Here is a 23,292-nt window from a genome sequence, read left to right on the forward strand (position 1 = left end):
GTAAGATAAAGCAAGAACCAACTTTAAACAAGCACAAGTTAACCTATAAACAAGATTATTGTTTTAATGATTTGTTTTAAGTCTTGATTATAAGTTAGCATAATTAATAAGTAAATTATTATATATAATATATATTACCGGAAAAGCAGGGCAGAACAGGGAGGAAGACGGAGGCAGAGAGGGAGGCGGCAGAGAGCAAGGAAAACAGGAGAGATTAAGTGTTTTGTGTGCGTAGTGTTAGGAAAAATAATACTATTATTTATAGAGAAACCCTAGGGAACACAATCCCTAGAAAAAGGGGAAAAAGATCTCAAAAAGCAAAAGATTCCAAAAGCAAAAGATATCAAAAGATATGGCAGCAGGGAAAAAGAGAAAAAGGCTGACAGGGAACAGTAAAAAGGCATGGGCGGTTCAGAAAAAGGTACTGGTCAAGCATGGCAAAAGCAGATCTCAAAAGATTATGTCAGTCACTTTATCTGCCAACCAATGGGGTTGGTGCGCATGCTGCGCCGAAAGTAACTTTTCAGACATGAAGCAGATTAGGTCAACAGCACAAAAGATAAGACAACACAAAAGCAAACGGCTAGATTAAACAGAAGAAAACTCAAGGGTTTAGCGCGAGAAGGCTAAGGCGCGCCGCGGGAAGAATCACATTTCTTAGCGCGCCGCGGGAGGAACTATAATTCCTAGCGCGCCGCGGGAAGAACTATAATTCTTAGCGTGCTGCGAGAAGAATTACAATTCCTTAGCGCGTCGCGGGAAGAACTACCGTTCTTCGCGCTGCGAGAAGAATTACAATTCTTAGCGCGCTGCGAGAAGAGTTCGTCTCGCGTATCGCTGGAACAGATGGTCTTCACGCAGGATTCCTTGTAAGGAGTCTAGCGCGTGGAGCTGCGCAGACAACCTTAGGCGGGGAAGAACCAAAGGACAAGCAAAGAGTTAGAAGAAAAAGAGGGAAACAAGGCTTAAGGGCGGGACGGCGACAAGAGGGAACAGAAGGCGGAAAGAGAGAAGAGGGACGGCGGAAAGAAAGAGAGAGAAAGAGGCGGGAAGGAAAATATATATTATTATTAAAAGTAAAATATAAGTATAAATAAATATTAAATCATAAAAGAAAGAGATCGGGTCAGAGAAACGGGTACCTGGGTCGGGTCGGATCGGGGCAGATGTCACAGTCTCCCCTACTTTAAGAAATTTCGTCCCGAAATTTATCTCGAAGTAGGTTGCGCAGAGAACAGGTGCGGGTACTTGATCTTCATTTGATCTTCCCTTTCCCATGTAAACTCGGCTCCGCGCTTGGACTCCCAGCGAACTTTCACGATAGGGATGCGACTGCGCTTGGTTTGCTTAACCTCGCGATCCATAATCTCAACAGGCTTCTCAATGAAATGCATAGATTCATCAACTTGAACTTCATCAAGTGGAATGTGAAGGTTCTCGTCAGCTAAACACTTCTTGAGATTGGATACATGGAACGTTGGATGCACATTACTGAGCGCTGGCGGCAGGTCAAGTCTGTAGGCAACTTTTCCTATACGCGCGAGAATCTTAAATGGTCCAACATATCGAGGAGCAAGCTTACCTTTCTTCCCAAATCGGACAACACCCTTCCAGGGCGACACTTTGAGGAGAACAAGATCACCAACTTGAAATTCGAGAGGCTTTCGCCTGCGATCTGCGTAACTCTTCTGTCGGCTTCTGGCAGTCAGCAGATGATCACGGATCTTGGCGATTTTATCGGTTGTCTCTTGAACAAGTTCGGGTCCTGTGATTTGAGCTTCACCCACTTCGCTCCAACAAATCGGGGAGCGGCATTTACGACCGTAAAGTGCTTCAAATGGGGCCATACCGATACTGGAATGATAGCTGTTATTATAAGAGAACTCGATCAAAGGCAGGTGTGAATCCCAATTACCTCCAAAATCAAGAACACAAGATCGGAGCATATCCTCAAGAGTTTGAATAGTTCGCTCAGACTGACCGTCAGTCTGAGGATGATATGCCGTACTCACGTCCAAGCGAGTTCCTAGCGCAGATTGAGAGATTTCCAAAAGCGAGATATAAAACGGCCATCGCGATCGGATATGATGCTCAAAGGAGTACCATGGCGGCAGACAATCCCTTTGACATAAAGCTGCGCGAGTTGCTCAACACGGTAGTTTTCACGAATGGGCAGAAAGTGAGCAGACTTAGTCAAACGATCCACTATTACCCAAATGCTATCATGTTTGCTTGCTGTCAAAGGTAACTTGGTAATAAAGTCCATCGCTACACATTCCCATTTCCACGTAGGAATTTCTGGTTGTTCGAGCAAACCAGATGGGCGTTGGTGTTCAGCTTTCACTTTAGAACAAGTCAGACATCTAGCTACGAACACAGCAATATCCTTTTTCATACCGGGCCACCAATAAGTAATGCGCAAATCCTTGTACATCTTATCGGCGCCGGGATGAACGGAATATCGAGATTTGTGCGCTTCACTCAGGATATCAGCGCGAAGATTCTCATCAAAGGGAATCCAGATGCGATTGAGATAGCAGAGAATTCCACTCAGATTAGGGACAAAATGCGCTTCCGCGCCACACGCTAACTCGGCGCGAAGATTACCATTACTGATGGATGCGCGCTGCACGTCACGAATACGCGATTCAAGGTTGCTTTGAATCGGCGCGAAGTGAAGCTGGGTGCGCGGCAAGATACAGTTAAGTTGGCAGGGTTTTCGGCTGAGCGCATCGGCTACCACATTAGCCTTACCAGGATGATACCGGATCTCACAATCGTAATCGCTGATGAGTTCGTTCCATCGGCGTTGCCTCATGTTGAGTTCCTTTTGATCAAAGATATGCTGAAGGCTTTTATGGTCAGTGTAGAGGATACACTTAGTGCCATAAAGGTAGTGTCTCCAGATCTTCAAGGCAAATACGACTGCACCAAGTTCGAGGTCGTGAGTTGTATAATTCTTTTCGTGAACCTTAAGTTGCCTTGATGCGTAAGCGATAACCTTGCCTCGTTGCATAAGAACACAACCGAGACCTTGGTTGGATGCATCGCAATACACGACAAAATCATCATTACCCTCAGGTAGCGCAAGAACAGGAGCTTCACACAACAGACGCTTGAGCGATAGAAAGGCTTCTTCTTGCTTCGAGCCCCAAATATATGGTTTACCTTTGTGCGTTAGAGCTGTTAAAGGCAAAGCGATCTTCGAGAAGTTCGAAATGAAACGCCAGTAATAACCAGCTAAGCCCAGAAAGGAACGGATCTCGGTGGGAGTAGATGGCGTAATCCAGTTCTTGATTGCCTCAATTTTGGATGGGTCGACATGAATACCCATCTTGTTAACAACATGGCCAAGAAACTGTACTTCATCCGACCAGAATTCACACTTGGAAAGCTTGGCAAAGAGCTGCTCGGCTCTAAGCTTTTGCAACACCAATCGGAGATGTTGCTCATGCTCGGCCTTGGTCTTAGAATACACCAGAACATCATCGATAAACACAATCACGAATTTATCCAAGAAAGGCCTACACACCCGATTCATTAGATCCATGAAAACGGCGGGTGCGTTGGTTAGACCGAAGGACATGACCAAGAATTCAAAATGGCCATAACGAGTTCGAAAAGCAGTCTTCGGAACATCTTCATCGCGGATGCGCAACTGGTGATAGCCAGAGCGGAGATCGATCTTCGAGAAACAAGAGGCACCTTGGAGTTGATCAAAGAGGTCGTCAATACGCGGTAAAGGATATCGGTTTTTAATGGTGAGTTTGTTCAACTCGCGGTAATCAATACACATGCGGAACGATCCATCTTTCTTTTTAACGAACAACACCGGAGCACCCCAGGGCGAAGAGCTAGGGCGAATGAATCCTTTAGCAGTCAACTCTTGAAGTTGGCTTGCCAATTCTTGCATCTCAGCGGGCGCAAGACGGTAAGGAGATTTAGCTACGGGGGAAGCACCAGGGACAAGATCAATACGGAACTCGACTTCACGAGCGGGAGGGATACCAGGAAGATCATCAGGAAAAACTTCAGGGAAATCACGCACAACAGGGATATCGCGAAGCTTCTTCTCTTCAGCAGGTTTGACCACATGGGCTAAGAATGCAACACACTTCTTCCGCATAAGCCTTCGGGCTTCGGCGCAAGACATAAGTTTAAGACCGCGGGAGGGTTTCTCGCCGTAGATATGAAGATCACCATTTTCTCGAGGTATGCGAATCATCTTCTTGGCGCAAATAACTTCGGCGCGATTATGCGTAAGCCAGTCCATACCAATGATAACATCAAAGCTTCCAAGAGGCATGGGGATGAGGTCGATCAGAAAATCGTTTTCGTTAAGGTTAAGCGTGCAATCTTTAATCACTGAGTTAATTAAAACAGTTTCGCCATTAGCCAATTCAACTGAAAAATCTTCTTTTAAGTCATCGCGCGGTCGCGCAAGCTTCTGCTCGAAGGCGCGAGAAATAAAACTTCGATCGGCGCCAGTATCAAAAAGTACAGAAGCATAAAATCCGTTAAGCAAAAATGTACCATTAACTACGTCATTATTCGCTTGCGCTTGGTGCGCGGTTATGTTAAAAGCTCGTCCACGCGTCACTTGGTTCGAAATCCGGTTCACCGGATTTGCTTGTGTGATTTGCACTTGTAGTCTCGGGCACGCGTTCCGGAAATGACTGGGATCACCGCAGTTATAGCACGACCTGGGTCGTGGATTTTGGTAGGTTGGTTGTGGGTTCTGCGGGTAGACTGGTGGTGTTGGCGCAATTGGATTGGCGGGAAGGATTCTACAAAACTCAGCAGAGTGACCAACGCGGCCACATCGGTTACATTGACGACACGGGGTTTGGGTTGGGTGGTGAAGTCTACAGGTTGGGCAAAAGGGTTGATTTCCTGTGTAAGGTTTCTTAGGTGGCGGAGCAGGGAGTGCGGGATTGGTTAAGGCATAGTTGTGGACTACAGGAGGTGTTGGGTAGGCTGTCAGTGGGTTAGGCGCGTAAACTGGAGGTTGATAAATGGGTTGCTGGGCAATGGGCGGGTTGGTAAGCGCATAGGCCTTGCGCCTGCGCTTGAGGTTGTTACGGTTTGAGGGTTCTGGTTTGGTTTCTGTTGGTTCAGGGGCAGTCTTGGTGAGTTTGGTCTTCTCAGTTCCCCGCAGGAACAGGGTTCCTGCTCTGACATGGTTGTCGCTGAGCACAGCGGCCAACTCGATGGCGTCAGAGAGGGTTACTGGGTTTCTGGCCCATACAGAATCTTGAATTTCCATGGGGAGACCCCCAAGGAATTTCTCGATTGCTCGGCGTGAAGGGGTAACAAGGTGAGGGACCAGCAGGCTTAGTTCATGGAAGCGCGTCGCGTACTCGCGCGCTTCACCACTGTACTGCTTAAGATTCCAAAATTCCTCCTCCAGGCGCTTAACTTCGTTGGGAGGGCAGAATTCTCGCGTAAGAATTTCCTTGAATTCCTCCCATGTCATGCTAGAAGCAGCCTCTGCGCCACGCGCATGAGCTACTCCATTCCACCATGTAAGCGCTCTGGATTCCAGGACACTGGAAGCATATAGGGTTCGTCTGTCTGAGGGGCATTGGGTGTGGAGGAAAGTGTTTTCGATTTTCTCAAGCCACTGGAGCATCACGGTGGCTCCTTCAAGACCTGTGAACTTTGGAGGGTTACCCGCGTTAAAGGATTTAATGTTGTAACTGGAGGTATTGTTTTGGCTCAAGGCTTGGGCTATCGCGGCGGCCATTTCCTGGGAACGTTGCTGTCTACGCATGCGCGAGGCTTCTCTTCTCTGAAATCGGCGAGATAGCGGAGGCATTCTATAAAAATTTTAATTTTAGTTAATATCTTGGTTTTAGCACAAAGTATAACCTCGAAAAGCTTGGTTTCACGGAGTCAGTTACTGTCAAAAGTTAAAGTAAAATAAATGACCCTAAATGCAGACTTAATAAAGGTAACAAATTCGAATCAGAAATCGACAATTCATGTATCACCATGACTTTCCGAATTCCCAATTTAAATTATACGAGCAAACGAGTATTGGAGATTGACGGTTCATGTATCACCATGACTTTTCAATCTTCAACATAAAACATACAAGAAAATGAGTATTGGAGGTTGACAATTCATGTATCACCATGACTTTTCAAGTCTCCAACCTCAGAACATAATCGTAAATGGAAATTGAAAATCAACTATTCATGTATCACCATGACTTTTCAGATTTTCAAACCCAACAAACGAATATGTAAGAAAAATCAATAAAAATCGAAATTCAACAAGAATCGAAATATCGCGAAATGAAACATAAAATCATATACTGCGCAAGCGCGAGCATATTCATAAATAACGAGTAATTAACAATAAGCGCGCAAACATGAGATTTCTCTCATGCGCGAGAAGGGACTCTTAGGTATTCTAGGCCGTTACGTCTAACCACCTATCCTAAAGTCAACGAGCTCTGATACCAATCTGTAACACCCCGACCAAAGGCGGATTATACATCGGGGCGCCACATATTGTTTCATTACTCGTGACACTATTGGGTGTCAATATTTAATAAATACATTCATTTGCGCACGCGCAACGTAAACACAAGATATAAATAAACCAACATAAATCAATATATTATAAATCATAATATTCGAACAGCAATAACTTGTCTTGATACATTTTAATCTAGGTCCAAAAGTAAAAACGTCCTATGTGTCCACAAGCTCCAAAACAGCTACTGCAAACCTGAACATGTGTTAAAATAAACGTCAAACACTTGCGTGTTGGTGAGAAATCAAGTTTAATACAATACATAGATAACAATAAATCTGCGCGCAACACGTGTATGTCTGGTGTTTAACAAGGGTGCAATCAGATTGTGATCAAGCCTAAATAGATCATAGCTCATAGTTCATAGTTCAATCCGTGCTCCCAATTGAGCACAAAAACGAGAAAACATCTGTGCAAGTGTAAACAAAGAAAACCGTAAACGATAGGTCTCCCGTGTTCATCTAATGGATCCATGAAAACTGCGGAATAGGCCGAACAAAGCGGTTAATGATACACACATACAAATAAACAGCCAAGTAAACGTCCTCAACACATGGGATACTGCGCGACTAAAGCTCATAAACAAGTTTAAGACTCTAAGTTTGTATGAACACATGAACATCCCAAAACATTAAAAGCAAAAAGGGATTAGGTACGAGATTACTCACTTGATAATCGATGCGGTGTAAGATAAAGCAAGAACCAACTTTAAACAAGCACAAGTTAACCTATAAACAAGATTATTGTTTTAATGATTTGTTTTAAGTCTTGATTATAAGTTAGCATAATTAATAAGTAAATTATTATATATAATATATATTACCGGAAAAGCAGGGCAGAACAGGGAGGAAGACGGAGGCAGAGAGGGAGGCGGCAGAGAGCAAGGAAAACAGGAGAGATTAAGTGTTTTGTGTGCGTAGTGTTAGGAAAAATAATACTATTATTTATAGAGAAACCCTAGGGAACACAATCCCTAGAAAAAGGGGAAAAAGATCTCAAAAAGCAAAAGATTCCAAAAGCAAAAGATATCAAAAGATATGGCAGCAAGGAAAAAGAGAAAAAGGCTGACAGGGAACAGTAAAAAGGCATGGGCGGTTCAGAAAAAGGTACTGGTCAAGCATGGCAAAAGCAGATCTCAAAAGATTATGTCAGTCACTTTATCTGCCAACCAATGGGGTTGGTGCGCATGCTGCGCCGAAAGTAACTTTTCAGACATGAAGCAGATTAGGTCAACAGCACAAAAGATAAGACAACACAAAAGCAAACGGCTAGATTAAACAGAAGAAAACTCAAGGGTTTAGCGTGAGAAGGCTAAGGCGTGCCGCGGGAAGAATCACATTTCTTAGCGCGCCGCGGGAGGAACTATAATTCCTAGCGCGCCGCGGGAAGAACTATAATTCTTAGCGTGCTGCGAGAAGAATTACAATTCCTTAGCGCGTCGCGGGAAGAACTACCGTTCTTCGCGCGCTGCGAGAAGAATTACAATTCTTAGCGCGCTGCGAGAAGAGTTCGTCTCGCGTATCGCTGGAACAGATGGTCTTCACGCAGGATTCCTTGTAAGGAGTCTAGCGCGTGGAGCTGCGCAGACAACCTTAGGCGGGAAGAACCAAAGGACAAGCAAAGAGTTAGAAGAAAAAGAGGGAAACAAGGCTTAAGGGCGGGACGGCGACAAGAGGGAACAGAAGGCGGAAAGAGAGAAGAGGGACGGCGGAAAGAAAGAGAGAGAAAGAGGCGGGAAGGAAAATATATATTATTATTAAAAGTAAAATATAAGTATAAATAAATATTAAATCATAAAAGAAAGAGATCGGGTCAGAGAAACGGGTACCTGGGTCGGGTCGGATCGGGGCAGATGTCACACGAGGCGACTTACGGGTCTGAGAATAATAAAGCCTGCGCGCGAGGCGACTTACGGGTCTGTGAGAATAATAAAGCCTGCGCGCGAGGCGACTTACGAGCTATAGAATAATAAAGCTTGCGCGCGGGGCGACTTACGAGCTGTAAAAATAATGAAGCTTGCGCGCGAGGCGACTTACGAGCTATAGAATAATAAAGCCTGCGCGCGAGACGACTTACGGGTCTGTGAGAATAATAAAGCCTGTGCGCGAGGCGACTTACGAGCTGTAAAAATAATGAAGCTTGCGCGCGAGGCGACTTACGAGCTATAATATGATGATAATGACTGGCCCACATGGGCCTCTCCTGCGCAGGATGACTATCCCGGCTTGTCTTCAAAATAATAATGAAGGCACAAATGGCCAGATAATAATAATGATGTCATAGGTGCTTGTGCGGCTCGTAGTCAAACCTTTAAGCTTGGCGCGTGGCCTATGGGTTTATGAGGATTCCCAACCTTTAAGTTTGGCATGTAGCCATGTGGGATATTATGAGGATTCCCTACCTTTAAGTATGGCGCGTAGCCATGTGGGATATTATGAGGATTCCCAACCTTTAAGTATGGCGCGTAGCCTATGGGTTTATGAGGATTCCCAACCTTTAAGTATGGCGCGTAGCCACGTGGGATATTATGAGGATCCCTAACCTTTAAGTATGGCGCGTAGCCATGTGGGATATTATGAGGATTCCCAACCTTTAAGTATGGCGTGTAGCCATATGGGATATTATGAGGATTCCCAACCTTTAAGTATGGCGCGTAGCCATATGAGTACAATCATGGTTGTTCTTATCCTGATCTGGATTAGACTGTTCTTCATTTGTTGTGTCGCTTACGCGCGGCCTGCGCAAGGTCTCCTTTATTCTCACGCGCAGATGTGGTGCGTGAGCGTGCATTGATGCGTGAGCATCTGATATGCATGAGCATACGTGAAGCCCAATAACATATGTGATGCGTGAGCACATGAGATGCGTGAGCATGTGTGGTATGCGTGAGCATGCGTAATGCGTGAGTATATGTGATACGCGAGAGCATGCGTAATGCGTGAGCATATGTGATGCGTGAGCATACGTGGTATGCGTGAGCATGCGCAATGCGTGGAGTAATCGCCGGGATCGCGCACGCGACCCGCTGTGGCGTGAAGTAATCGCCGGGAGCGCGCATGCGACCCGCTGTGGCGTAGAGTAATCGCCGGGAGCGCGCATGCGGCCCGCTGTGGCGCACATGATCTAGAGATTTTGAGTATCCACATCAGGTAGGTTTTATGTAAAACCAAAAGATCTGATAGGATTTATAGATCCATGAATATGAAGTGTGACTGTTGTTCAAACGAACCCAGATCTTAAAAAATCGTAACTAGATTTGGTATATTTCACTTAGAAAAACACACAGATCTATGGGCTTTCCCCAAAAGTTCGGTGGTATTTCTTCCTGTGTATTTCCAGATCCGGAAGTATTTTTTAGATCTAAGGATTTTTGGATTTCCATAGAACATATCTGAAAGAAGAAACCGTAGACCCGAGATATTGATGAACAGATCGGAGGGCCGAGATGAGAAGCAAAGTGTGGTTCATTGCCGTCCCACGGATGGCGCCAATGTCGAAGCATGAAATGAATCTGACCTGATCCATGACGATGTTTCCACGGATTTTTGAGATGACCGAACCACGACTTGATCTTCTTCCTCGATTGCTTGAGACCTGCAATGGCTTTTCGGGGGTGTGGAGGTGACTGCTAAGAAATCCTGAGGATCTCTTGTTTACAGACACAAAAATAGGGTGGTGGCTCTTATTGAGCATGACCCCCTTAACAAGGAGGTGGATACCTCCTTATATAGAGAGCCTCATGGCCACCATCATGGTACCCTAATGGGCCTAGCCCAGTTAGGGTTACCTTCACAAAACCCCCTCAGCCCAATAACATTGTGTTAGTCCATATAATAAAATAAGCCAAACATAATAAATTTAGGGTCGTAAAACCGGGTTTAGTACCATACCCCTACACGGTTCTTATGGTAAAATGTGTGGACTATTCGGAGATGTAGGAATGACAAGGTTTTTGAAGATAGGTATTTGAAAGAAAGAATTGTGGAGTTGACAGAGGAGGATTCTACGTTTTGGATGAAACATGGATCAATCAGTGAAAGCCGTAACTTTCTCAGAGGCCAATTTTTGCAATTATATCTAAATGTGCTAATTGTAATAGTCTATGATAGTTTTGGCCACATGATGATTTATTTTGTTGGTAATAAAAGTTGGATGTTAAAAAAGTGTACAAAATGATATTGTAAAGATTGAATGCTACAATTAATGCGTGTTGGTTCTGTTTGAAATGTTCATTACCAATTTGTGATCATGGTCAATTGACCATGACTACGAGGAGACATCTATTTTGTGAAGAAAGTTTCATGACAAGTTTTAAATGTGTTCAACAAATTTTGAAAAATATGAAGTAACAAAAAGATATATGCTACCATTTAATTGAAAGTTTAAGTAAATTAAATCAAGAGATTTATCTTATACATGATGTAATTCTAGTTAAAAACACATTTACATTTGGTTGATTATGGTGCTTGGACATGTTTGAAAAGGATATCAATAATGATTCTAGCACAAATAAATAAACTTGTTTTTGTAAAGTGTACGAATTATTGTAATATTTTTAATCATATATTGTACCGTATATTTCAGAGTTCACAAGTATATTCTTATAAAATCTTCAATATGTTTTTAAGGTGTTCTACAGGTGTTTTGATTGAAATAAAATGTTATAAAATTTTCAATAGCTCAGAGAAAACAGATTAGATCGGCTTTTTTAAATGAGAAATGTTAAATATTACTTGTGAGAAAGATGATGTAAAAACCTAGATGGAGTGAATAAAGTATTTTTATGTTATTTGAAGATGTACGTGTTAACGAACCTATGTTATATCCACTTCTCAACGTCATACCAAGAGTTATTTTTCGTTAGTCTTCTCTATATACATGTCAGGATCAACGCGATAATGTCTCACTAAGTTAGGTGATCACCCTTTATGTCTCTCTTTCAAAGTAAAGGTAACATGTGCATCTCTATTGTAGTCGACTTGTAAATAATGAAGAACCACCTATACAACGTCTCGGTAAAAAGGTAACATTCACCTCTTCTCGTCTTACAAATTTAGGTAGCGATCTCTCAAAGATCTCACTAATCTAAAGTGTACGTACGGTATAACCACTTGCATACAAGAAGGTTTATACACGAATATGAGAAAGGTCGGTGAGTAGCTCCAACATTCTTTATCTCTTGTACCTTTGGATCTTGATATTTCTAAGTTGTCAATTTTAGTTGGCCACAATATGGTAAATGTCACAATATGATTGAGGCATCACCCGTTTTCTCTATCGCGGTCTTATTTATCACTTGTGGGCTTCCTTTCCTTTGTGTAATTTTAAGTAGGTCATTGATGGATGATCCTAGATTGGTTCATCTATCCTCATGAAGCTTATGTATCATTTTGTGAGATAACTTTTTTTGATTATAGCCTCAATTTTTTTTATTTTTATTTCTATTTTTTTTTTGTCATTTTCATGCGACTTTTTACTTGTGATGATATCATGAGGATAGATTCTTGTACACATGATCATTTGTTTACTAACATTCATATCACATGTTCTTATTTTTATCATCATAAAAAAATTGTACATGTATGATGTTGATTCATGTATGCACTAACACATGATATTCGAATATCCATCATGAAAAAGAAGAGCACGTCAATCCAAGAAAATGAAGACAAAGGGTTAATATCACTTGTCCAACATTATTAAAAGTTTTAATTGTTGTAAAAATACTACCTAAATTCAACGAAAACACAAAATTACCCAAATGCGACAAGCTTAAACCTAAGATGTGACGAAGCTTTAACGATTTGTATGATCTTGAGAAAATAGCAAAGAAAACTCATACGGAATACATTTCTTTTTGAACGATCAACGAAAACAACCTAGCTATCCCAGGTAACCCAATGGCAAAATGCAACCCTATACGTCCGCGATCACAGACAATGCTAGATAACCCAAGCCCACCATCTCCTGTTCAAAGGACAACCCGCCGCCCGAATATCTACCGTGATAAAACTCGGTTAAAATCGAATTCGAACTTGAGACATTACGGTCTTGGCCCAAGTCTCGGCTTCCCATTTAATGCCAACTAAAGCTAAGATACAATTTTTTAGAACGACGACTTTCTTTTATTTAGGCCACCCACTTCAGAGTTTGGCTTGGGGTTTCCCGGAAAACCATACAGCCGGTCGCCACTAGACAATCGTCGTGCCGTCACAAGAACATAACTATTTAACGTAACATACGATGGAATGAAAACCCGAATAAGTTCGAGATTCGAAAAGACAATTTTGCACGAGGCCTAGTTCACCCGTGGTGGATTGAGCCAAGATAAACATAATTGAGTGTTTATCAAAATTTATTTCCTACCTAATCATAAAAGTTAAAAATTTAAAAAAGTAAAAAACTAGTTGTTGAAATAAATAAACTGAAGAAAACCTAAATACTCCTCAAGCCATTGTCTTGAAGGCGAGTTGAGAAGAGAAGATGAATGACGGCACACTCCCGTAACCTAACACAGGATCCATCAATCATCTTCAATTCAATTATTAAAACCTAGATCTTCTTCAACTGTTTTCCCCAATCAATAATTGAACCTTCTGATCAATGATTGTTGAATCGCCGGTTGTAGAAAGCTAATAACGATTAGAGTCTCGATTCTGTTGAATTTACGCAATGGATGTGAGAATTGATTGATCGGAGGAGTGATAATAATACTATAATACTCCATAATGAGCAGCAGCGGTGGCAGGCAACAGGTGACGGCTCGGGACCTTGTGGATGAGGCGAAGAAGCGAATTGTGTTCCTCTCCATGTGCGTTGTTGGACTATCCTACCTCATGTCTTGTAAGTTTTCAATTCTCAAATTATGCTCAGAAATTGTGCTTAATTGTTTATATATCAGATATGTTAGTTTGTTCATTTAGGGCTGCTTCTGTGATGTTTAGATCGATAATTGAGATCGTATTCTGTTAATTAGATTGCGATTTTCGTGAATGGTCGGCTAACTGTTCACTGTTTGTTATGATCCTCTTAAGACCTATAATCTGTTCAGTGCCTGTGATATATATATATATATATATATATATATATATATATATATAAATAATTTCTATATACTAGAGATATCAAATTGAAGATGATCTTATTTCACTTTACCTTGCAAAACAAGATACATGGTTTTATAACGTAGTTAAGATATTTCCTTCTTCAATTCGGTTTCGTTAATTCAGGATCTGTACGAGTTTACTGAATGTTAACAATTTTTTTTTACATTTTTACAACTAATATGCGCTTCCAAGCTGAGGCACTTCGTCTTATAACGGTTCATATGTGTTAACTCAGTGAGGTGGAGTTTGTTGGAAACCTAGTTAGACTTTCTTTATTTAAACGCATAAACAGACAATACCATATTGATTTTAGTCATTGATTCATCATAGGTGCAATGACACATACCTAATCTAGATAAATGTATCACATCATGTTACAAGCTTATTGGTAGCAAACTAAATAGAAATACAGCCACGTATTGCTGATTCAACTTTGAGCTAGTATTATGTTTCAGGTTTTGGGCTCTATATCTCACTAGGAAATGGGGAATATGAACATCATAACTAGTAGCTATATATTATACTTACTATGCATACGTTGCAGAGTAAGAATTGTGGTAAATTATCTCTTTGATATAGCACAATAATATGTAACAGAACCATTAAGAGATTCGTTTATGTCAGTGAATTAGGTCATTTCTACAACTGGAATTCATGTGAGGTGACAGAGTAATTAGGTAGATGATGTTGTTGAACCAAAACAATCTCTAATACTTGACATGTCAGATCTTGGTGAATGTAAGGAAGATTAAGTGACAGACACTTCACAAGTGTTTTTCCTTGCATTCCAACTTCGCCGCTATCTGTATGCTGATGTTAAAGTTATGAAATAAAGCAGATACTTGAGTCGGTTTCCATTTCTCTGTCTTGTTTCTTATAGTTTCTCAAAAGTAAAGCTGACAAAGATGCAGAACTATATGCATTAAATTTCGATAGATTTTTTAAACCAGTTATGTATTTTCCTAGTCTGTATTCATATACTTATTTGAGACTCTCTTTGATGCACGTGGTGCGCCAAATTGTTTGAAACGTAAAGCTTGTTCTTGTCTTTTTGCATGTTTTCGGTAACCAAGATTTTATTACCCGAATATATTTGCGCTAGTTTTTTCTCTCTACACACGCAAACACATTATCTTCGCGTAAAATAGGCATTGCCTGTATACTGATTACTGGACTCCAAAAGGATCCTATTGCATGGTTATGAGATGTCATCCTGTAAATATATAAATATTGCAAACACTTAAGTAATGAAGTTTTACTGGAATCATTTTAGTTGTTTTAGACTTTAGGTATTGTCTACATTTATTTATGGAAAGTAAGAAAACAAGCACTAGCATGGCATGAGCTTTAATTCTGCCACAAAAAGGTCGTTGTTAACTAATTGGGATTATCTTAGATATCTATTCCTGTATCTTTTGGATTTATGATGTGATCGCAAATATTGATTTATTTATATTATAATTTATTTCAGTGACAAGCACCTCGGTGATGTTAAACTTGCCTGCTGCCCTCATCTTAATTATCGTTCTTCGTTATTTTACTTTGGATTATGAAAACCGGAGGAAAGCTGCATCATATAGTAAAAACCAAGCCTCAGACAATGTTTTATCTCAAAAGAAACCGTTTTTGGAGCCCAAAGTTCTCACAGGAAAGTCTGACTGGAGAAGAAAAGTCAACTCTCCTGTTGTTGAGGATGCAATAGACCACTTTACCAAACATATAGTGTCTGAATGGGTCACTGATCTTTGGTATTAAAAAGTTACCCCTGACAAACAAGCCCCGGATGAGCTGGTGCTGATAATCAATGGGGTGATGGGTGAATTCTCTGGGCGCGTGAGAAATATCAACCTTATTGACCTTCTGACAAGGTTGAATTAGTTTTTATAATGGCTACTAATATAAAAATAGAATATATCGACCTTATCCAATGCGTACATTGAATGTTTTTTTTACACCTTTTACACTAATGGATGATTCATTAAACTTAAAACCAAAAAGGCCTTTTTTAACCATTAGAATTAATCTGCTTTTACTTTATACCTTTAGCATATATGAATTAGCTCATATAATTGCTACATATATACAATAAAATTAAGATCTAATTTGTGTAAAACATATTATAATTTTTTATCAGTACTTTTGCAAAATTAAACTAATATTGATATATGATATTTTTGATAAGTTGGGTCGTATCTTATCAATACTTTTAAATAATTATATAGTAAACATAACAAAAAAATGTAACTAAAGTGTGTGTGAACCGACTAAAAAGGTTAGTGTACACATTGGAGGGAAGTTTTATTTGTGCATGCATATTCTAAAAAGATTCACTTTTTAGACTAATTTGTTTGTTCTGAACCTTGTAGGGACATTATCAAACTTTTTTGCACCCATTTGGAACTTTTTCGTGCATGTCAGATGAAGATTATGAAGCAGGAATCTCTGACATTTGCACAACGGGACTTAGAACTTAAAGCTGTGCTTTATTCTGAAAATAAATTGCACCCTGCTTTGTTTTCTGCTGGAGCCGAGCACAAGGTATTTATGATATTTTGAGTTTCATAGTGTATGCATATGGAATTATGATAAGTATCTATGACATTCTTCTATTATTTTGTAGGTTCTGCAACATATTATGGATGGTTTCATCACCCTTACATTCAGGCCCGAGGATCTGCAGTGCTCTTTATTTCGCTATATAGTTAGGGAACTTCTCGCATGTGCAGTTATACGACCGGTTGTGAATTTAGCTAACCCGAGGTTATTATTTCAGTTATTTTAGTTTATTTTTCTGTTTGCTTGATTTTGTTACTCTAGTTAATCCTATCATGTTCTTTATCCTCTCACACTTTTGGCTTTAGGTTTATTAATGAGAGGATTGAGAATGTGGTCATTTCAGCAAGCAAGAATAATAAAGGAGCTAACATTGAACAAGTGAACTCACAATCAAAGTCAAACGGGTCTCCAAAAATGTCAACTCAACTATCTATGCCAATAGATCCATCTGTCAAGGGTGTTGAGCTGGCACCATTAAAAAAAGAAAATTCTGATTCTTCTCTCGACAATGTCACCACCACCACCACCGCCACTCTTCATTCAAAAGAACCATTGCTATTAATGGATACCCGAAAGCACGTTTCGGGTGGTGAATGGGGTAATAAATTAGACATCGTTTCGCGTAGAAAAACCGAAACATTAGCTCCAGAGAATATTGAAAATATGTGGGCTAAAGGTAGAAACTACAAAACAAAAGAAAACATGAACCCTCTAACCAAGCCACCAGCCACACAAAATTCTTCCACCACATCAGCAAACTCGGTCGACCTGTCAAAACCATTGGCCTCACATAAACCGACATATGGCATCACAAAAGTCAATTACAACACAGCACACCTTCCTTTGATCACTTCTGACGAGGAAGATGAAGACGAGGACGAATCTAGAAACATCTACGATTATTCTAGTGAAGATGAAGACAATAGTGACATCACGGGTTTAAATTCACCCGGAACTAAAGTATGGGATGGAAAAAGTAACAGAAATCAGTCTGTTACTCACATTCATCATCCACTTGAAAGTTATGAAGGTCAAAAAATGAAGAAAAGAGGAAAACATGTTTCCACAGGGAGAAAAAGGTCAAGGGTTAGCAGTCAACAGGATGTCTGGCAAGAACTTGAAAGAAAAAGTTTCTTACTTAAAGAGGGGAATGATGTTTTGGGTCCTATTAAAGGGAATTCAAAATCTGGTGATTCTAGTGATGAATCTGATGGTGGTGACTCATTGGGAAGAACCAATAGCGGTACAAGTAGTTTATCTGTTTTTCCTTCAATTTCATCCATAAATGCCCAAAAACGTTCATCATTTGATGACTCGATTTTTAGTCTAAGATATGAGGTACACAACTTGCTTTTTTATTTGATTAGATAGATACTTTTCTAAATATGAAACTTGTGTTGTATCATTTTTTAATCTTAACCCATGGGTAACATATGAAAGATAGAATTCATTTGCTATTGCAGGTGCTGGGTGCCAACATTGTGAAAAGTGGCTCTACAACATTTGCTGTTTATCCCATTTCTGTTACAGATATCAACAATGTCAGCTGGTCTATAAAAAGAAGGTGCTGAATATGTACCATACTACAGTTATTTTGGTGCTTTTTAAAGTTTTAATCACTGTTACTTTTTTTTAACTCAATTATAAGCATGTTTACAGGTTTCGACATTTTGAGGAGTTACACCGGCGTCTGAAGGAATATCCGGAGTATAATCTTCATCTCCCACCGAAGCATTTTCTCTCGACGGGACTTGATGCGGATGTTATTCAAGAACGTTGCCAACTTCTTAATATATATTTGAAGGTAACACATTTTTTCTCAAGGATTACTAAATTTGATTCACTATCATATTAAGCATTTCTATCCAGCTTTTTTTTTTCCCATTACTGTTATCCTTTTATTGGAACTACTTCGTAGGCTACTAAAGTATGTATCTGAGTTATGTGTATACCAAATTTAGCTTAAAACGTGCTGGAATATTATAATATGACAAAAACACACTATATTTGTTTACATTGATTCAGTGATAATTAATAGCTCTACAATGGTATTGTTGTTGTATTAAAAATCTTGAGGGTATTTTTGTCATCAGGCATGTTATTGGCCATAGCACTGATGAAACCTAGATACATACTTGTGTGGTGTATAGAGTAATTTCAGTATACGAGTGATGAAACCTAGATACAACTACTTCATTTAAATGTTTTTGTCATCCTCAAGTGATCAAGAAACATTGTTGGTTTAGATAGGTAGTTTTTATCTTGGACATAACATATTTTCATTCTGGATAATCTGTCAGGTACCTCAATAGTATTATATATTTGAAAAATGTAGTTGAATCAGTAGTGGTTGTATCCTTTGATATGAAGTGTTATTTAAAAATATAAGCACAGGTTAAAAGTTATGGTTAAAAAAAGGCAACTGAGAAGACCATCTGTACATGTTAGCTTTTTTCATCTAATTCTTAGTACAAACGTTAATTCTTAAATTTACCAGTTGTGCTATAAATGCAATCCATATATAGGAGTGTATTCCTGCTATTTTCCCCATAATGTGTTCTTGCTGTTTCACAGAGACTTATGCAGTTGCCAACTATATCTGGATGCATTGAAGTTTGGGACTTTCTTAGTGTTGACTCTCAGGTTTGGCTTGTGATTTATCTATAGCTAATATTAGCTATATGTTCTTGTAAAACTATTCTTACTTGTACATGTTACTCATTGCAGACATATAGTTTCTCAAACTCTATATCCATCATTGAAACACTATCAGGTGAGCTTTAGTTAATCAACTTTTATATCTTTAATGTTTTTGTGTCCTTGTATTTACCATTTTATATCTATTTTTCAGTTAATTCAGCCACAACTGTTCGTGAAAAGGGTACAGATATCGGTACCGGTGTTAGAACAGCAGGTTACTCCTTAAGTTCTAAAAGAGAACTTTCAGACTCGGTGATAAAGAATTCTTTATCGGAAACTAAACATAGTTATACGGCTGATGGATCAAAAGTATCTGGGAAGAATGTAACTTTTTCTCTTGGAAAGCCCGTAAAGCCATCTGAAGATTCTGATAGCGACCCTGATATTATTGTTCCAAATAATATATCTTCAACAGTAAAAGCGGGGCTGTCTTCAAGGAAAATGGAAGACCATAAATCACATGCGAAATCTGAAATGCTTTCGGATGATGATGATTCTGTACTCCCTAGTGAGGTAATCGCTGTCGATGAACGAAGCATGTTTGTGTTCATTAGTTTTAGATGAGCAAATGTTCAAACATTAAGAAAGTGAGCATGTTTGTGTTCGTATATGTTTGTTCGTTAACATATAAATGATTGAACATAACTAAACATAGATGAACGTACATCACTGAGCTAAAACCAGTTATATTTAATGTGAAGAGCAATGTGTTGGGCCTAAAAATTTATTAAAAGTAGACCACTTGTAATAGGCCAAAAAACTTTAACGAACATAAATGAATGTAAATGAACGAACGAACATAAACGAGTTAAAAAGATGAGCCTAAACAAATGTTTACGAACGTGACATGTGTTCACGCTCGTTCGTTTAACTAAATGAACAGTTTTTGTTCATGTTCGTTCATTTATTAAATAAACGAACTTCCTGCCGAATGGTTGAACTGTTCACCGGACGCGCGGTTCATTTACAGGCCTAACAGGCGTGTTGTGTTAACCCCGACCCATTTTGACCAGTTTTTTTTAAGCTTAAAATTTTTATTGGTTTTTGCTAAACCGTAGGTGATGGCCCTATGGTTAATAGGGTAGTTCTCTACTGAATTAAAAAAGAAAAGTTGAATTAACCACCAACCGTTTCTTAACTACCAGATGAACATGAATACATGATTATGTGATCAGTTAATAACCGCTTTTTACCACCAACCACCTCATGGTGGTTATGAGAAATTTTCCTCTATAGGCACAAACGTACAATGTGTTGAATTGCCTCAGCTTGTTTTGTGCTTATGTGGTCTAAAATTACTTGTTTTTTATTGGTTATGACGCAGTGGGTGCCACCAAATTTGAGTATACCAATCTTGGATCTCGTTGATGTTGTTTTCCAGCTTCAGGATGGTGGTTGGGTCAGGTATTTATCATGTCAATCAGTTACAAACTTACAATTATAAAAGTTGGACGTTTTATTATATTATTATTAATTTTTTTTGTTTGACCAGGAGGAAGGCCTTCTGGGTAGCGAAGCAGGTTTTACAGTTGGGCATGTCAGATGCATTTGATGATTGGTTAGTTGCTAAAATCCAACTGTTACGTAGGGGCTCGATTGTTGCTTCAGGAATCAAGCGGCTTGAACAGGTTATAGTGATGAACCTTTGATTCTGTGGTGTTGACTTTTGACTTTTTATTACTGCTGGTTAGCTTATAAATACTAATTATATATGTTCTGTTTAGATACTTTGGCCTGATGGAATATTCATAACAAAGCACCCAAGGAGACAACAACCGACCCCATCTCCAAAGGTGGCCAACGATTCACGTAATGGTCAATCCTCATCAGCAGAAGAGGAAACGTTGACCCCAGAACAGCTTCAAGAACAGGAAGCTCAGAGACGTTCTAAACTCGTTTATGAACTAATGATTGGTAATTGAACTTAGTAGTCCAAATTGAAAGCTTGGCTTAAAAGAGAACTGATCAAATGAGTTAAAAATTGTCCAAAACCTTAGTTTTAATGGTTGCAACCACCTTGCAGTATTGTTTTTGCAATCATAATTATGCATTATTAAAAATGGCTAATAAGAAAATCTTGCTGCACAGATAAAGCACCCGCAGCTGTTGTAAGTCTTTTCGGTCGAAAGCAGTATGACCAATGTGCAAAAGATGTCTATTACTTTATACAGGTGAGATTCAACTATACGTTTATTTTTAATTTGCATCAGGACATGAATATAAGTTTGATTAATCACATCCATGTTACATTTGTTAGCAATTTCAACCCATTTTAATTCAAATGGGTCGATTGGGTTATGGCTTGCTCGATAACTGTCTCGTTTAAATTAAACCCCAAATTTTATAACAATAACAATAACAACTTACAAATATATTGGAAAAAAAACAAAAATAATACATTTAATATACCTCTCGTTCGCTAAAATCAAAAATAGTACGTGTAATATCTGACCAACCGATCCATTTTCAGCACCTTTTGAGTTTTGACCATATTTTTGCAATTATATAACTCTCATCTAATTGTTTCTCCCCTTATTATGTCAGTCGTCCGTTTGCCTAAAGCAGTTCTCTCTTGACCTTCTCGAGCTGCTGCTGATGTCAGCGTTCCCGCAAATGGATGTGTTCCAAAAGTTGCATGATGAAAAAGAGAAGTTTGGAGCTCTTGAATAGTAGCACATCATCATCCTCCTAGCTTTCATTGTTATAAAATTTAATATATGGTTTTCCGGGCGTTGCATCTTTTGCTTCTTGTTTCGCCCATTCGATTTTTTTTTTTCGGTTAAGTGATGCAATTGATTGAAAGGTAATTAGTGTTTACATGTGCATCAGAAGTGTGTATATATATTTTGTGTTGGGATTTTGGTGAAGGTTAAAAGAGGTTGTTACATTTACAGATATGCTGGAATAACTAGAGACTGTTTGGGTTCTTTTCTTGGCATTTGGGTGTTGTTTTTTTTTTACTTTCAATTTTTTTTGATTTTTTTTAAATTACCATTTTACCACTTGGTTAATGTTAAAAACATAATTGGGATTTGTATGTTACTTAAAAAATTAGTTTGTGATGGAAGACTTGAGCATACTGTGATTTATAATAAAAGAAAGAGGAAACTTTATATAATGGTAACAAAGTTTCAACGTCATTTCAGTTATAGGCCACTTAATCTTTGTTCTGTATCGATTAGGTCACTCAAGTCAAGAGGTGTCAGTTTTCTTTTTTATAATTTACTGTAGTTTAAAATTTTACTAAATAAAATCCTTTGATCGGCCCCGATTTGATTTTCTCATTCCCGGCCAACTACTCCGGTACTGTTTCTGGTCACTATTTTCACCATTGGCATATTTGAAAGCTGGTTTGAGAGAGATTATCAGTTCCACAGAGGCAAGCCATCACGACCACCACCACTAGCCACCATGGCACGAACCCCTTCGTCAAACTTCCCTACCAGTCGATAGACAAAGCCACTGGCAACCGTTTCTGATAAATAGTTTGCCAGCGGCTTCCGGTGAATGGTATTCAGAATCTTTCAAGGCCTTCCAATATTATGATTCATTAACTTATGGTCAAACTCCACAATTTCATGAGGACTATTGCTTCCACAGTCATTTTTGCAAAAATCTCTTAAAAAAAGGAAATGGTTAATCCAATTAAGAAAAAACAAGTTTGATGATCTTTTAATAGTAACAAGTATTACCCATGCCATTGAACGTTAAGTTTCCACCTGGCTGACACTGCAAAGAAAACATATATTAAAAAAAGTTCACAAAATTAAGTTTGATTACGTAAGACGATATAATAAAGTATGTAAGTTTGAGGTCTTTACTGTATCTTTGCAAAAAAGTTCACATAATTAAGTTAGATAGGTTTATTCGTTTCAACATCACACATAAATCAGGTAAAAGGTTTTATTATATTCATAGATACACAACCTCCACTGGTTATAAGGGATGTCATATAAGGTTATATGGGTCATATAAGTGTATAAATTTTTAAACAACACACGAACGTTTAATCAGTCAGTTCCAGTAAAATTATATGACCCGTATGATGTTATATGGGATGTATAACTTTTGCAGATCATCGTAAGCGATTCATATAATTAAAACTTATTTTACTTTATATGGACCTATAAACCTTTTCCACGTATCATAAGCTCCATATAAACTTATACGACCGATACGTGAAAATGTTTAACGACCCGAATAACCTGCATTGGTATATGGATAGTAATCTAGTATATCATTGGTGTTATTATCTATTCAATAGGAAAAAAAAACTCTTAAGATAAGATCTTAATTCCAAAACGTGTTCTATATTTCACAGAGTACCTTTTTTTCACAAATAGTACTGTTACATTGAATTTTGTATGACCAATGGTTATTCATACAT

The 23,292-nt window shown here is 39.1% G+C and overlaps 1 protein-coding gene across 1 annotated transcript; it reads left to right on the plus strand.

Annotated features, from left to right (window-relative positions):
• Positions 1-13,019: 13,019 nt before the first annotated feature.
• On the plus strand, positions 13,020-21,781 carry LOC143607056 (uncharacterized). The gene is made up of 15 exons (XM_077082631.1): positions 13,020-13,386; positions 15,121-15,517; positions 16,016-16,187; positions 16,270-16,409; positions 16,511-17,543; positions 17,669-17,769; positions 17,865-18,009; positions 18,780-18,848; positions 18,933-18,978; positions 19,057-19,418; positions 20,230-20,309; positions 20,398-20,533; positions 20,630-20,819; positions 20,994-21,076; positions 21,450-21,781. The coding sequence occupies exons 2-15, from the start codon at positions 15,462-15,464 to the stop codon at positions 21,573-21,575; spliced, it is 2,739 nt and encodes a 912-aa protein (XP_076938746.1). The 5' UTR covers positions 13,020-13,386; positions 15,121-15,461; the 3' UTR covers positions 21,576-21,781.
• Positions 21,782-23,292: the final 1,511 nt, after the last annotated feature.

Source organism: Bidens hawaiensis, unplaced genomic scaffold (genome assembly GCF_021521415.1).
Source record: "Bidens hawaiensis isolate Kalapana, Puna unplaced genomic scaffold, B.hawaiensis_p1.1 tig00079160_1, whole genome shotgun sequence".
NCBI lineage: Eukaryota > Viridiplantae > Streptophyta > Magnoliopsida > Asterales > Asteraceae > Bidens > Bidens hawaiensis.

Coding starts and splice junctions, on each gene's coding strand:
- LOC143607056 (XM_077082631.1), top strand. CDS start 15,462: ATGGGTGAATTCTCTGGGCGCGTGAGAAATATCAACCTTATTGACCTT. Junction 16,410..16,510: donor GTGAATTTAGCTAACCCGAG/GTTATTATTTCA, acceptor TTTTGGCTTTAG/GTTTATTAATGAGAGGATTG. Junction 17,544..17,668: donor TTTTTAGTCTAAGATATGAG/GTACACAACTTG, acceptor TTGCTATTGCAG/GTGCTGGGTGCCAACATTGT.